Here is a 17,386-nt window from a genome sequence, read left to right on the forward strand (position 1 = left end):
CAAATTGAAATATTATGGACTATAGATTCATAAAATTAGAAGCCAACTCAACCATTTTGTCAAACCACCATGCATATAATACCCACTTGCATGTTCTACCAAACCAACACAATAAATCAAGTAACAGCATAACAAAGTACCAAAATTAATATCCTAATAAAGTTCATGTTTCATTTGGTCTTCTTTTTTAACATTCTTGTCATGTAGCTTAACCAGTATAATGATATTTTCAACTGTCACCAACCTTTTCCATCTTTACTTCTTCCAAATCAAAATCAAAAACTCCAAATCAAAATTCTACAAGAATCTCCCTGTTCCCTTGAAATCCATTTCTGTCAAGTTGCTTCAAGGCAACAACCTGCAGTATAACACAGTACTTAGTTATGATGTTACTCACAACCTTAATGAACAGCCTTTTTCCTCAACATAGTATAAGAAAGAGAATTTGGTTGATGTAATACTTGACTTGTGGTTTAAATCCTTCCTTTTAAGATTAATTTATTGATATAAATTAAAGGAAAACATTATATTGTAACAATTTTATATATTTTTTTCAATTTTCTATAAACAAAGAAAATGAAAATAGTGCATATTGAGAAATAAAGTAACAGAATATTTCAATATGAAAATCAGGTAATTATTTCATAATGGAATAATCTGATCATTAAACTTCATCTTACATGTTTTGATGCAAAATACCAGCCATTGCATTACCTTCCCTCCATTCTGTCAAGCCACAAAAGAACACACCAAAACTTCAAAACCGAGAATTATATAATTTGGAATGATCATAACTTTTAGACACAAATAGCTGAATGTGCCAGCGGCTACCTCAGATTTTACAGATTTGGACCAGCCGATAAAAGAACACTCCATAGGTTCTAAAGTGCTAATGATAATTTCACAGATTTTACATAATTGATATGAATTTAAAATCACTTTCAATGCTATTAGTAGAGTATACTATAGAAAATGAAAGTAAGTAACATATGTATACAAGCAATAAGGTTTTAGTTTGATGACCTAATAATGTTTTCAGCTAAGGCGGAACCTTGCCATCTTCAATTCTGCATGTACTTTCTCGAGTCGGCTAATTCTACATTCAAGTTCTGCTACACATGCTTCAAGTAAATAGCTATAGCTTTCAGTTTGAGTCTCAGACTGGCAGATTGTATCTCTTGACAGCCTTGCTTCTTTGATCTCATTTCCATCTTTAAACACAACATCTTCCAAGACATGCTTACAATCCTCAACAAATATCAAAGTAGCATCAGCATCAACATTTTTCTCAGCTAACAAACCATCATCAACAGATTCTTCAGAGTACATAACATAGTCACATAATTCGCGGACGCGGTACGGGTACGGGTTCGCGGTACGCGACAGGAGAAGAATTCGGTACGTATAGGGGTATACAGCTTCGGTACGTTCCGGTTCGTAGTACTAATAATACCTAAATAAATATAGTGAGCTATAAAAAAAAGTATTTTTTTTACTAAAACTTTTAATTACAAAAAATATATTTATAGATTTTCTAAAAAAAAGTAGTTTAGTTAAAAAAGAAAAGAGTTTACTTCTTAAATAAATCATTAGGTCATACACTTATATTATTATTTTCTGCAGAGTTAGCAATTCAAAATTCTTTTGGCCAAATGCAGCAAAGTCCAATATAAAAAAATGGTCCAACAAGAGAAAAGTCCAATTTCCACAATAACCCAAATTTCCACAATAACCCAAATTTTATCATCTTCTACCAAGTTTCTCACTCTCCACTCTTTGTTCCTGTTCTTCTCACTCAGTCCTCAACTCATGGTGATTCATTTTATATTTATTTTGTAGTCTAAACCTTTTTTTCAACCAATCAGCGGTAACCATGCTTTGGTACTCTTGGTTCGCTGGTTTGTGCGTACCAATACGCCGAAGTACCTGAATTCAGTACTCACGTACCAATTCGCAATTCTCCCTTGATTACACGAATTATGTGACTATGGTACATAATTTTCAAAAGTTTAGGAATAGAACCAGACGGAACATCATCATCAGCAATGTTACCGCCCTTGCTAGTTTTCAAACCACCATCAACAGATTTTTTTCAAAAATTTAGGAATAGAACCAAACGGAACATCATCATCATCATCAATATTACCACTCTTGCTAGTTTTCGAACCATCCTCAACACATTTTTCAGAGTACACAGTTTTCAAAAGTTTAGGAACCGAACCAGACGGCACATCAGCAGCAGCAATATTACCACCCTTGCTAGCTTTTGCACCATCAACAAAGGATTCTACAATAGTAACTGTGCAGCCAACAAGTTTGGGAAGAGTAAACTCAGGTGGAATTTGAGCATGAGATCTACATTTTGATGAACTTGCACATCTTTTCTGCGGCACAACATTGTTGACGAAACCCTGAGGACATAATACCGATTTGTTCCACCAATTGACATAACGCGCGGCAACACCAGCCTCAAAAATTCTAGATGGAAAATATAAACATGTATTAGATAAGGGTCTGCAGTAATTTTTCCAAGCAATGGCTATGGTCCCATCCCATTTAGTCTAGACACATAACTAGGAATATCTTGATCCATTCCAAATTGCATAGCAACTCTATGTGGTAGATATTGCTCGATAGACTAAAATCCAACTAGCTCAGAGACTCTTAGGCATTTAACAAATGAGAGCATTTGTATATCCACCAAATCTTTCTTAAATGGTACCAAAGTTTCATCATTTGGATAAAACACTTCACACTTATCTGCATACCGACATAAGGACGCCAAATAAAATCATTGGTAGCTGAATCTAATGCCAACCTCACATTGTCAACTTTCAAAGCCATAACCTTATGCCACCTCAACAATACATGGTCTCCATTACGGATCAATTTGGGTTGTGGCTGCAAATTCTTGAACCTTTCCCAAACCCAAACTTGAACCAAGTAAAAGGGTGATTGTACATTAACCTCCAACAACAAGGAAAATCTATCAGGACATTTTTTCAAATCAACAATTGTTTTCTTAAACAAACTTAAATCCTTATATAAGCTAGCCAAAACAGCCGGTGCCAAAGCAACAAGATTCCCTCTAGCAAGACAAACAGAAATAGGAAACAAACAACTTTTCACCAACATGGTTTTACTAGGAAAAACAAAAATTGACAACCATGTAGCAAGAAATGCTTCATGTTCAATTTCACTATCATTATAAATGAAAATATCCATCCATATTGATGTGGTAGGCATAATTTTTTTACTTTGCCAAAGTTTCTTTCTTGCAAGTTTCAACTTGTTTTCCACGTCTCTCATCTCCGGATCATCAGGTTGGGTAAAAACAGGATAACCAAAGAGAGAGTAGCCTCCCAAAACAATGACATCCTCCAAAGTGATTGTTGCCTCACCAAAAGGAAAAACAAATGTATTTATTTCACTACACCATTTCTCAGAAACCCCATAAACCAAGTCTTGATTTTTCATTATGCGGCTTTTAGTGCTCATTATTGGTCCAAAGATGCCAGCTTTTCTCCACACTGATTCATACTTGGGTTTAAGTTGATCAACCCACTTAACCCATTTCGTGTGTGGGTAGCGCCACCCGTTGAAACGGATTTTCAAAGGCCATTCCTTTGGTTTGAAAACAGAACAAGAAGAAGATGATGATGCAATAGGTTTAAGGCTAAACTCATGAATGGAGTTTGCAATAGGTTTAAGAAAATGCGCATTTCTGAATGTTGGTTTGGTATGACCAGCTGGTGAAACGAAAGCATGAAACTTTCCTTCATTTCCATGATGGTATCTTCGGATGGTTCTTGATGATTCATGGTTGGTTATGAAGAAGAAGAAAAAAATGCTATGATCTTTAACGATTTTTATTTTTATTTTCAGAGTGGTGGTGTGCTTCATTTGACCATTGCAGCGTAACAAACTTTGGAGGTAAGGTACGTCGTGACAGTGTGGCACAAAAATTGGCATAGTGGGCATAAAATGTAAATGGATAGAAACCCAAATTGCCCTTTACTACATGTAGTACTTTTCTAATAACTTCCAGATTTTAAGAATAGGTGATTTAATAACAAATATATTATATTGTGATTAGTTAGACATAATTAATAATGGAAAAGAAGCATGAGTATGGAATGGGATAGATAAAATTCATCAATCTTTGATATGTTCTAAATCTACAAAGAATGGACATGAAGTAGAAAAGGCTACTTTTTATATTACTTAAGGAGTGACTCATTTAAGTTTTTCATAAAGATTAAAACAAGTGTATAAATGAAAAAGAGAAGAAAAAAAATGAAAGAGAGAGAAAAATGTTTTTACTAAATTATCCTTATTAAGTCTTCATAAAAAGAAATTGGCATGTTTTAGTCTCTCAATTTTTTCAATAAAGTTTTAGATCTTGCTAAACTCAAAATATAATTTCTAGGTCCAAATTTTCATCACTTTTATCATGAACTTTTTAAAGTTTGAAAAATTCATATTTACTTCATTTCATTTGTGAAAAATTCTTTGTCACTTGATGATGTTTTTGTCCTTTTACTTTACTTTTGGTTTTGATTTTCAGCCGATGTAAGATGAATTACAAAACTTGGAGGAAGCAATATGTATCGTCGGCTTCAACTGAATCACAGCAGCTACACCTTATCATCTCATTTTAATTTCATGGTCTCCTTTTGGTTTAAATATATTATAATTCATTATAAAATTTCATCCTTTCGACTTAAGTATCTACTAAAATTTTGTTTAATATTTGGTCTTTTACATCTTGGTCGTTTAAAATTTTAGTCGTCAAATTTGTTGACGGAACAAATGAAATAGCTCTAGTTGAAAGTGATTTTTCATCGATATTCGAACCGCAAGTTAAATTAGCAACATCGAAACATAAACACCATGATTAAACAAAAGTATTCTAATCCAACTCTAAACATATTGAAGCACACTTGTCACTTTTCTGAGAAATAGAATCGCACTCTTCACTACACTTTAGTTGCTACATTACCAGAAAAGTTGTTAAGTCCTGTAATGTAGCAACTTTCATACAGTGCAGGTATAAAAGCTGCTATAGATAAGTCCCTGATCTTATAGTATAGTGCAGGTATCCAAAATTAGTTACACTGCACTGCACACTTCAGGGACTTAACAACTACCTGACATTACACTTTCAGAGTAAACAATAATTGAATCATTTCTTGCATTTACATCTTTCTACAATAAGAATAAAAGATATAAATTTCTAAATGGCCCCAGACCTGAAATCCTTGATCAAAAAAATCATACAAAGACATTTACCCTCTTCTGCTATGTTGTTTCAACTATGTTATCCTCACGCTCAGTGTTTTGTGTCAAGGTCATGTTGGGAGAATCACATTTACCTAATGCATCTAGTACCCTTGGCAAATAGGCTTTAAAAATGGTGTTTCTAGTACCTTTGGCAAGCAACAGTATAACATCAATAAAGGCTTAACCTACATGAACTTCTATTTGATAAATAATAAATGCTTTTTCATCTGATGTAAAACAATATTTAAACCAGAAATTACACCATGATTAACCTAAGAAATAGATAAGCAATTAAGAAAACAACAGATGAGGAGGTTAGTTGAGTTACATATTCTTTTGACAGAAGTTTGAAATTGGAATGAGAATGATAATGATGCTAGCGAAATAGTTTTCACGAAAAGGGAAACAAAATTAAACACATTAGAACCTGCCACACCAGTGATACGGAAGAATCATATATCACCTTTCATTCTCAACAAAGCAAATGCAAAATATGCTCCTAAAACTATTTTAGTCAACAGAAAAAAGTGATACTATAGATTATGCTCTTCATATAACAAAATTGATATCGTCATTGACTTCAATATTGCCATGATCTACATAACAGACTCCAAGTTCAGTCCCTTCACATTTACTCACCCCTACTAATTACTATCAATGAAAGATTTTATGTAGCACAGGTTATACAAGAAAAAAGGCACTATTATACGAAACAGCAGAAATCATGAGAAAAATTAAAGATGATGCAAAAACAAATCTATAGCAGAGGTTCTAGATCCATTCTAATTTTTTCTCAAGCAGATTTAAGATTTGAGAATTTGTGTTTTGGATGTATAAGAGAAATAAAAGCTACATTAAATTACTCTTGTTAAAATTAGGAAAGAGATATGCTTCACTTCAGATAGGAAGCTCAAGTGTTGATAATATATACATAGCATATCAGTTGATAAAAATATATATCATAACTCATTAAAACTAATACTACTTTCTCCTTCCTTAGTAGTTATCAACAAAATCGACAGTACGAAAAGAGCGCCACTGTCATGATTTTCAGGAAGAGAATTCAAAAACAAAATGAAGTTTTAAGAAAAAGATGACGGTGGTTGTTGATTCTTTAGAACTCTAGTGAGGAGTTGCTTCAACTCTTCATCCCTCTTCTCCTTCAAATCTATTAACTGAAACATCTTTTCTTGTTGTCTTGCCAGATGCCTGAGTTCCTCTTGGTTCTTCAAGTATAGCTCTTTTAACAAAACCACAACTTCATGATCACTTTCTTTCTTTCCTTTTTCTTCAACCGCTTCTTTAGCTTCTGCTTGAGCTGAAGGATCTTTCGGTACAACAGTTACATTGTTGGACGCAGAGACTTTTTTTGTGATAAAAAAGTGTTTGCTTTCACCTTGAGTCTCAGATAAACAGACTCTGTCATTAGACATCCTTGCTTGTTTGCTCTCATTTGCATCTTCAGAATCCTCCTCCAAACTCTCTATTGAAAGTTCAATGTTATCTACTGAAACTGGCCTTTTCAGTGGTAATATCTTTTCATAATATGCTGAAGAGGCTGAACAACATTGGTCCAATAAATGCTTAGATTCATGGATTTTGCCACCACACTTGTACTGTATCAACATTGGCTTACAATCCTCAACATCAGCATCAATATTTTCATCAGCTTTCAAACAATTATGAACAGCATTTTCATAAGGAACATCAGCATAAAAATCAGCAACCTTCCTAGTTTTAGTTTTGGAACCATAATCACAAAATTTTCCAAAAATAAGAGTGTCAACAAGATTGGGAGGAAAACCAGGTGGAACACTAACATCATTACCACTTGTGTTAGCTTTTCCTACACGAGCTCTATGTTTCCTTGAACTTGCACTTCGTTTCTTCTGCACAATTTTCATAACAAAATCATCGCGACCCAATACTGATTGTTTCCACCACCTTGCATAACGGGCAGTAACGTCTGCCTCAAAAAATCTCGATGGGAAATACAAACTCCTATCAGATATGCGTCTACAGTAGTTTTTCCAAGCAATGTCTTTAGTCTCATTGAAACGAGGCACATCACTCGGAACATCTTGATCCATTCCAAATTGCATAGCAACTCTATGTGGCAGATACTGTTCTATAGAGTCAAATCCAACAAGCTCAGAAACTCTCAAACATATAACAAATGAGAGCATTTGTTCATCAACCAAATCTTTCTTAAATGGTACTGAAATTTCATCATTTGGATAAAACAATCCACACTTATCGGCATATCTAACATAAGGACGCCAAAGAAAATCATCAACAGCCGAGTCTAGTGCCCACTTAACATTGTCAATTTTCAAGATCTGAACCTTACGCCACCTAAACAACAAAGGGTCTCCTCGGTTGATCACATTGGGTTGTGGTTGTAAATTTTTGAACCTCTCCCACACCCAAATTTGAACCAAGTAAAAGGGTGATTGAAGAGTAACTTCCAAAGGATATCTATCACCACCAACAGAAATCTTTTTCAAATCAACAAGTGTTTTCTTAAACAAACTTAAATCCTTATATAAGCTAGCTAAAACAGCCGGTGCCAAAGCAATCGGATTCCCTCTAGCAAGATGAACAGCAATAGGAAACAAACAACTTTTCACCAAAATTAGATGAGGAAAAACAAAAACCGACAACCAAGTAGAAAGGAATGCTTCATGTTCAATTTCACTACCTTTATCAATGAAACTATCCATCCATAATGGTATTCTAGCCTTACCGTGTTTACTCTTAAGTTGCTCTCCTGCAAGGATCAGTTTCTTTTCCACCTCTCTCATTTCTTGGTCTTCAAGTGAAGTGAAAACAGGATCACCAATAATAGGATAACCCCCTAAAACCATGATATCCTCCAAAGTAATAGTTGCTTCACCAAAGGCAAACACAAAGGTATTTGTGTCACAACACCATTTCTCAACAACCCCGTATAGCAAGTCATGATTTTTCTTTATACGGCACTTGGTACTAATTATAGCTTCATAGATGCCAACTTTCTTCCACACTGTTTCATATTTGAGTTTAAGTTGATCAACCCACCTAATCCATTTCAAGTGTGGGTGGCGCCACCCAGTGAAGTTGATTTTCAAAGGCCACTCCTTTGGCTCAAAAACAGAAGATGGTGATGATTGTTTAAACTCAAAAGCTGGTTCATGAATTGAATTTGCAATTGGTTTCAGAAAATGGGCGATTCTAAGAGTTGGTGCACTGTCACCAGCAGGTGAAACCATGTGATCTTCCTTCACCTCCATAATAGTATCTTCCAATGCTTGTTCCTTCATCATGGGTATCACACTCAACTTTAAAAAAAAAAAAATGGTTACTTTCTTTGCAAAGGCTACGTTGTTGGCAACAAAATTTGTAGTACAACAGTAGCATGTTAAGGGGAAAATTCACTAGAGCATCCTTTTGTACAGGAAGGGAGAATGAACGGGGAATGTGTGAAAACCCAGATGTATCCTTTGCTGCTAGTAATTTTCAAAACAAACAACGTGCCATTTTAATTGAGTTTAGGGGCAATTTTGTGTTTTTCCTTGCTTGGTATTCTTGTCCTTTACTTCTCTTTCGTGGTGTGTGTGTGTATGTAATGGCCTTGTCCTTTTTTCAGTACAAGCTGTGATAATGACATTTTTTTTTGACAGAAAATACTTATTGGTGTGATAGTGACATTCTTATTGGTGTAATAATAAGTGTCTTGAAAGATAAAAAGTAACTTATAAAAACATTCATATATACAAATGGAAATTTTAATTAAATGTGGGAGTAATAATCTGGCCCACTCTCTTGTTAAAAAACGTGTTGTTCATTCCAAAGCGGGTGTGGATAGAAAAAAAAACCCCTTTCTTGATTCTTTTGTGTATTGTTGATCTGGGCCCTGGTGGGCTTTGATCCTTTTTCAGTAGTTGTTTTAGAAAAAATTAATATTCTCACTTACGAAATTGCTTATTCACTACATCAACCGCAACAATTAATTATCACTCGGCATTTTTCAAAGGCAGTTAACTACAGTTTGTATTTTTAAGATCGGCTCAATCACTTTTTATTTCGATTCGTTCGATCTTAAAAGTGCCAGTGGCAGTCAATTGTTGAAAAATGTCAAGCGCAGTTAACGACCGCTAATGTAATGAATGACCAATTTCATAATGAGAAGACTAATTTTCAAAACAAATGATACAAATTAACACATTTGTGCTTATTAATGAGGGGTGGTTTTTGGATCTTTTTTGACCAAATATCACCGATCTTCATCTTTTTCCTCTATCTTTCAATCCAAATAAGTGATTTTAACATAGATATATGTTTTTTGTTTGGTTATTTTGTCGTCTCGATGCAATGTTGGTTTGTTCTTCTTCTTGTTGGGGTGTTTGTTGATATCGAGCCTAGGTGCGGTGTTCGTTTCACTCTGATTGACAGATTAATTTCAATCAATTACAAATTCAATCAAATAACTAGTCTTCAAAATATGACCAGTCTTCAAATTGACCCTATAATATCCGCAAAGTCTTAAAAATGAAAACAAATATTCTATCCATGTAATTTGAGATTCTTTTTATTTTTGACCTTGAAAATATGACTTTTCACAAGAAATTAGAATTTTCCAACAGAATGAAGGATTAATAATGAATTTTCATTTTCCCATAATTGAGAATTACTTAAAGAATTTATAATTAATTCATCCTTCCTTTTCATGGAGAAGATTTTTATGATGTCTTAACCATGCCTACGAAATTAGGGAATAAAATTTAACCCGTGAGTATATGCTTCTCGAAACAAAATTGCTATTTTGCACGTGTTAGTTGAAAATTCAAAATAAATCGAGACGTCTTATGAATGCTATGAAATTTTTCATATCCTTTCTGAGTTTTGATAGATGTCTCTATAAATAATCAACTTAAAATTTGATTTCTGGCTCAAGTTTTCCGTTTTTTTTAGTTTTTGACCCTTTTAAAAATTCATAATTAATTTTCCCCTTGTCAGAAAATTCTAATTTAATAAGAAAAACTATATTTTAACGTCCTAAACATGCCCGCATAAAATGATGAAAACATTCAACCTCTAATTCACTTTTCTAAACTTCGCGTATATTACATGGTCAAAAAGAAGAAGAATTTCAAATCATAAGGCTAGAAGATGTGTTTTTGTTTTTACAGGGTTATTTTTCAAACTTTGCGTATATTACATGATGAATTTCAAGTTTTCAACAATTAACCCTAATTTTTATGATGAGATGGTATTTTGATGTTTTTGGCAGTTTGTAGTTACGACAAAAAGTTTTTCCGTAATTTAGTGAGGGACAAAAAATTATGATTTTGTCAAGCTCTTAGTACTTGTTTTATCGAGGCCTAAGTACTGTTTGGCCCGGCTTTTCTTCAGCTTCTCTACATTTTGTAGGAGAAGCTAGGCCAAACACAATATCAATAAAGTACCTTTTAAAAAAAGTACTTTTTTTAGAATGCATAAAATTGAATGGAATGAGCTTTTACCAAAAGTTGTTGAATGCTACTTCAAAAAACTATTTCTCGGCAATTTATTTCACAAACACCTCTTCTCACGGTAGCAACCTTTTCTTTTATTTTTTAATATTATATTTCAATTTGTTTTTTTTATTTAATTTTATTTTATTTTATTTTTTGAAACAATCAATTTAATTTTTTTTGAAGGAGGGTCCATTTAATTTTATTATCTTTTTTTAAAGAATTTTATTATCTTTTTATCACATATATATTTAATTTCAATATCGTTTAATCATCACAACCTCACAAATATTTTTACTTCCTTTCTTCAACCTCGCAAATATATACACAAACACACATTAGCGTTTAGAGTAATACTTTATGTTTGTCTGTCAGTTTTTTTGTTACGCTAATGCGTATAATTTATTTTTAGTGTTGCATAATGCATATAATTATTTTTATAAAATTTTGATTTCAATTAAAAGTACAAGTATAGATGCCTAAAAAAATTATACTTATATATATTTTGCAATATAATGCAACAAATTATGCATATCTTTTTCTTATTAAAAAAAAATTAAACATATCTTTTTTAATGACACCTACAATGTAATAAATATAATATAAATTCTTGTCTTTTTGAGTGACACCAAAAATATAGTCTTCTTATAAAGAAATTTGTTATAGAGTACAATTGGAAAAGAAAAAATCAACTATTTTGATATTATTTATGTTATTATTTGAGCCTCCTTAAATTATTTCTCCTATTCAAATATTTAACAAGTCCTTTACGAATTTGTATTCATGCTACACAAAATAAACGTCATTGAGTAAATATAGTATTTGTAACAAAAATATCTTTTATATTTTAAATATTATTTCCGCTCAAAAAATATTCTAAACATTTTTTTATTTATTATTTAAATTCATAATAAATTCAAAGTTTTTTTTGAAAGAATAAATTCAAAGTTTTGTTCTAGTGAACTTAGCTCAGTTGATAGGAACAGTGCATAAATATATGCAAGGTCCGGGGTTCGAACCCCGGACACCACCAAAAAAATAATAAATTAAGAGTTTTGTATAATATTTTGCCAAACAACTTTTAACTTAAAAATAGCTTTAAAACTAAAAGAAATAAAAAAAACAAACAAACAGCTTTAGCTTCTTTCTTAAAGAACTTTATTTTAACTTTGTTTTAAAGTAGCTTTTAGACCGTAAAAAAGCCTAGCCAAACGGTACCTAAGACTACTTTATAAACCAAAAAGAATAAAAATAATATTGCCCAATCCTTACTTTGTACAAAAAAATATTTGTGACAACAATGCATGTTGTTTGAAATTTGTAAAAAAATTACCTACGAAAGCTTTATATTTTTTTTTAATAAAGATAAAGATTGAAATCAAGATCACGATACATTTATTGTTTTCTATGAATATTTATGTAACTTCATAAAAATACTTTTTTCTATATTCTCAGATTTTGTTAATTACATACTCTTCTATCCTTCTGTCCTCTATCTCTCTTTTCTTTTTTTTTAGCGGACTAAAACCGAAAGCAATTCGATTAGATAATAAGTCAGAGATACATGACAGTCCATCAATAAACAAGTGGAAGCAAGTGTTTAATAGGGCTTCCTTGCTAACTCATGAGCGATCTTATTTGCTTGCCTTCGGCTAAACTCAACCATAGAATTGTGAAAAGGATCACAAAACAATTGCCTACACTGCTAAATAATGCTTCCAAACTCGGTGTTATTGTTACTGCCACTATTGAAAGCATCGACCACTACTTTGGAGTCAAGTGAAAAATTCATATTGTCAAAACCCAAATCAATTACCTACTGCAGAGCTTGATAAGGACCTAGTGCTACACCTATATCCACCGAACATAATGGAAAGAATCATGTTGTTTTTGTAAGAACATAACAACCGTCGGCATCACGAATACACATGTCAATACGAACCTTATTTTGATCAGAAGAAAAGGAGGCATCAACAATACATTAAGTCTACATGGAGCAGGTCTCTGCCATCTGATAATGTGCGTACGACTTGGTCTTGGCTGGGAATGCTGTGAAAGCTTCCAATCTTTCTAACATGTGCACAACTCACTCAACAACTTGTGAAGATGTTTCATTAAATGTTGCCATAATTTTAAATTTTGGGGCTTCCATAAACTCAAAGGATGGTTGCAAAAAGAGTGCATTGAGACGGTTGGAGTTTTTGCAATATATTAAACACAATCGCTGCCATATCATCGTAATTACTTAAAGTGTGTTCTAGAATAATCTATAAACTCGCTTCACACCACACTTGAACAACCTAGGCACAAGTAAGAAGCGCATGCATACAACACACTCAGTGGGGCATTTGACACCTCTATTTACAACACACTTAGTGGGGTATGTGATGTAACGCCCCGTTTTCCCAACTTAAAAATTTCATAAAAATTATCAGAGTTTATCAACATAACGGAGCATCACATACATCAATACATCACTTTCAACAAATATAATAATAGGAAATACTATTTATTTAAGCAACCTGTCTTTATAAAATTCAATAATCAAATGCAGCGGAAATTTAGTTCGCAACGTCACATAAAATCTTTGGCATAAAAGGCCACAACTTAACATCTCAAATAGTCTTCATAAAATGTTCAACATTTATTAAATAAAATACGTAACAAGGAAAACAAGCATCAGACAATCCCCATCTCGTTACGTATGTGAGGAGTCTACTCACGAACACAACTAGTCTTTATTACCTGCACATTACCCACGGTCGAGGCAACATATACGCAGAAGGGGTGAGATTTCACATTCATTAATTAACAAATAATAATTCATAAAGATAACCAACATCATATATCTAACATTAATATCATCATTTAACATCATTTAACAAGGTTAAGTAACCAACAACTTCGTAGTTATTCAAAGGTAGCATATTCATCTTAATTCACTTCATTTACATCATTATAATTATTGTGACAGCAACAACAGCAACAAGGCAGCAACATCATCACAGCATTCATCATTTATTATAATTTATGATGACTCTACAATGCAACAACAATATCAACAACAACTTAGACAACATCAACAAGCATGTGGTACCACCAGGGCATTAAGCCCCCATCGCTAAGGTCATAAGAACCTGTCAGGCATTAAGCCCCCATCGCCGACTATGCAACAACTCGACTCTAAATGCAACAATCTTCATTTTTAATGTTAAATTAATTAACAAATAATTCACAAAAACTCATTACATCAAAACAGCATCACTGGAACATCATAATTAGCAGCATCATCACTAATATAAACATCAGAAGCTAATTCATCAAAGATACGGGCGAAAAGACACAATTTCGCACAACAACAGGTCTGTACTGCACTAACTCGCAGTGGCGAGCTAAACAACTCGCAATGGCGAGCTCAACGGGGAAGCTCGCAGTTGCGTACAACATTGCTCGCAGTTGCGAGCTAAGGGGTTACTCGCAGTTGCGAGTAGGATCACTCGCAGCTGCGAGCGATGACAGAACAGGGTTCTGTCGCAACTCTCATCTCTCATCTCAGCACACGAATTCTCACCTCCCAGCCCTCTAATTCATCCCCAATCAACATCTAAACGTGTTCTATGACTAATTAACACCTGTCTACATCAAACCACATCAAAATTCACATAATTCTTCCATTTTTAATAATTTTGACCTAATCCCAATCCCTTAAACCTACAACAATTGATCACTTCTATGAATCAAAACTTGTTAATAATGAGAGTTAGTCTCACCCTTACCTTAGATTATGTTTCTGAAATCCAATAGCCGCGTTCTTCATTCTTTAGGGTTCTCTCTGACTTCTCCTCTTTCTCTCTTCTTTTCTCTGTTGTACGCGTTCTCATTTTCTCTCCCAATTACAGACTTTTATTCTTTCCCTAATTGCTCTTCTCACCACAACTTACTCTTTCCCCTATTAATTTAATTATTTCTACTAATAACAATATTTCTCCCCCACTTAAGAAAATACTTATATTATTAACATATCTTCTACCAATATATATATATATATATATATATATATATATATATATATATATATATAATAATAATTCACATATTATTCTAATAAAAATCATAAATCACTTAAATATTAATTATGAAAAAGTGGGCGTTACAACTCTCCCTCACTTAGAATATTTACGTCCTCGTAAACGTACCTTGTTCAAACAACTCTGGGTAAGATTCCCGCATCTTACTCACCAACTCCCAAGTCAAACTTTCACCGGCTGCTCCTTCCCAAACAACCTTCACAAGAGGTATCTCCTTGCCTCTAAGCCTATTCACTTCTCTATCCTCTATTCTCACCGGTAGGGTCTCGATTGTAAGGTTATCCTTTACCTGCACATCATCTCTTGGAATCACATGGGATGGATCTGGCACATACTTCCGAAGTTGCGATACATGAAACACATCATGCAAGTTCGAAAGATGTGGTGGCAAACCCACCCTATAAGCAACCGTTCCGACCCTTTCTGAAATCTGATACGGACCAATAAACCTCGGAGTCAACTTCTTTGACTTCAATGCCCGTCTCACACCCGTCACAGGAGTGACTCTCAAAAACACGTGGTCTCCTTCTTGAAACTCAAGATCCTTCCTGCGCTTATCATGATAACTTTTTTGTCTATCCTGTGACTCTTTCATCTTTTCTCTAATTAACTTCACCTTCTCGGTAGTCTGTTGGACAAGTTCTGGTCCCAATACCACACTCTCACCGGATTCAAACCAACACAACGGAGTTCTGCATCTCCGTCCATACAATGCTTCGAAGGGTGCCATTCCAATACTAGCATGGTAACTGTTGTTGTACGTGAACTCTATCAGAGGTAGATAACTATCCCAAGTTCCACCTTGCTCAAGCACACAAACTCTCAATAAATTCTCCAGCGACTGAATTGTCCTCTCCGATTGTCCATCCGTCTGCGGGTGGTACGCTGAACTTAACTTCAAGTTAGTGTCCAAGGCCTCATGCAAACTCTTCCAGAACCTCGATGTAAACCTCGGATCTCTATCCGACACAATACTCGATGGGACACTGTGTAGCTTCACAACATCTCTAACATAAATCTCTGCTAACTGGGACACAAGAAAGGTAATATTAATCGGAATGAAATGAGCCGACTTCGTCAATCTATCTACGATCACCCAAATTGCATCATTCCCTTTGTTGGTATTCGGCAAACTCGTCACAAAATCCATGGATATACTATCCCATTTCCATTCTGGAATCTCTAGCGGTGTCAATAACCCAGCAGGCTTCTGATGCTCAACTTTCGACTTCTGACAAGTCAAACATGCATACACAAATTGTGCCATGTCGCGCTTCAAACCTGACCACCAAAACATTTTCTTCAAATCTTGATACATTTTAGCAGCTCCTGGATGAATACTCAAACTGCTTCTATGGCCTTCTTCAAGGATCATCTTCTTCATCTCATCATTATCAGGAATACAAATTCTTCCTCGAAACCTCAACACTCCTTGGTCATCAACCTTAAAGTCACTGTCTACAGCAGGATCGCTTGCAACCATTAAATCCACCAACTTCACATCTACTTTCTGCGCCTCTTTGATACTATCCAGAAATTCATTGTTGATCTTTAACATCCCCAATTTCACACTCCTTGGCGACATTTCGTAACCCAAACTCAAGTCTCTAAACTGTTCTAGCAATTCCATCTCCTTAACCATCATTGCCGACAAGTGTAAAGTCTTCCTACTTAAAGCGTCTGCAACCACATTAGCTTTACCCGGATGATAATTCAAACTAAAGTCATAATCTTTCAATAATTCGAGCCACCTTCGCTGTCTCATATTCAATTCCTTCTAATCAAACAAATACTTCAAGCTCTTGTGATCACTAAACACCTCAAATCTCGAACCATACAAGTAATGTCTCCACATCTTAAGTGCAAATACAACTGCAGCTAATTCAAGATCATGAGTAGGGTAGTTTCGTTCATGAGTTCTCAACTGTCTTGATGCATATGCAACCACCTTACCATCTTGCATAAGTACACCTCCTAAGCCCAACTTGGACGCATCACAATACACTACAAAAGGTTCATCAGGTTTCGGCAAGATCAAAATCGGAGCCGTCGTCAAACGCTTCTTCAACTCATTAAAATTGTTCTCGCAATGGATATCCCACACAAAGGTTTTACCTTTACACGTCAACTGCGTTAATGGAAGTGCTAACTTAGAAAATCCTTCAATAAATCTTCGGTCAGTGGCGGAGCTAGGAATTTTAAGTCGTGGGGGCAATTTTCGACGAATATATAATATCAAAAATATTAACTTTTTCATAAGAGTATATATATACATCACAATATTCTCGACCACTTTTTAAATTATGAAAATATATGAATGTTTTTGAAAAAATGCAGAATAACAATCATTTCTTACGTTATCATGTTATATTGATTGTACTCTAAAAAATGTTAAATTGATTGTTGAAATAAAATAAAATCACAATTATAAAAATATTATGATCTAAAATATTCAATATTAAATTAAGAAAAATGTTAAACAGTGTCCTTAGGGCATTGGTGAAGAGAATTAAAATAGAA

General features: G+C 34.0%; 1 protein-coding gene and 1 pseudogene across 1 annotated transcript; both read right to left on the reverse strand.

Moving 5' to 3' along the window:
- Window positions 1-1,035: 1,035 nt before the first annotated feature.
- LOC146939144 (uncharacterized) lies at window positions 1,036-3,821 on the reverse strand (annotated as a pseudogene).
- A 2,355-nt stretch (window positions 3,822-6,176) lies between these two features.
- LOC146939145 (uncharacterized) lies at window positions 6,177-8,877 on the reverse strand. Its single transcript, XM_085757912.1, has one exon. It carries the CDS (start codon window positions 8,586-8,588, stop codon window positions 6,366-6,368), a length of 2,223 nt encoding a protein of 740 aa, XP_085614038.1. The 5' UTR covers window positions 8,589-8,877; the 3' UTR covers window positions 6,177-6,365.
- Between the last annotated feature and the right edge of the window lie 8,509 nt (window positions 8,878-17,386).

The sequence above is a fragment of the Medicago sativa genome, chromosome 3 (genome assembly GCF_051527215.1).
Source record: "Medicago sativa cultivar Bolivia chromosome 3, Bolivia_mono, whole genome shotgun sequence".
Lineage (NCBI taxonomy): Eukaryota > Viridiplantae > Streptophyta > Magnoliopsida > Fabales > Fabaceae > Medicago > Medicago sativa.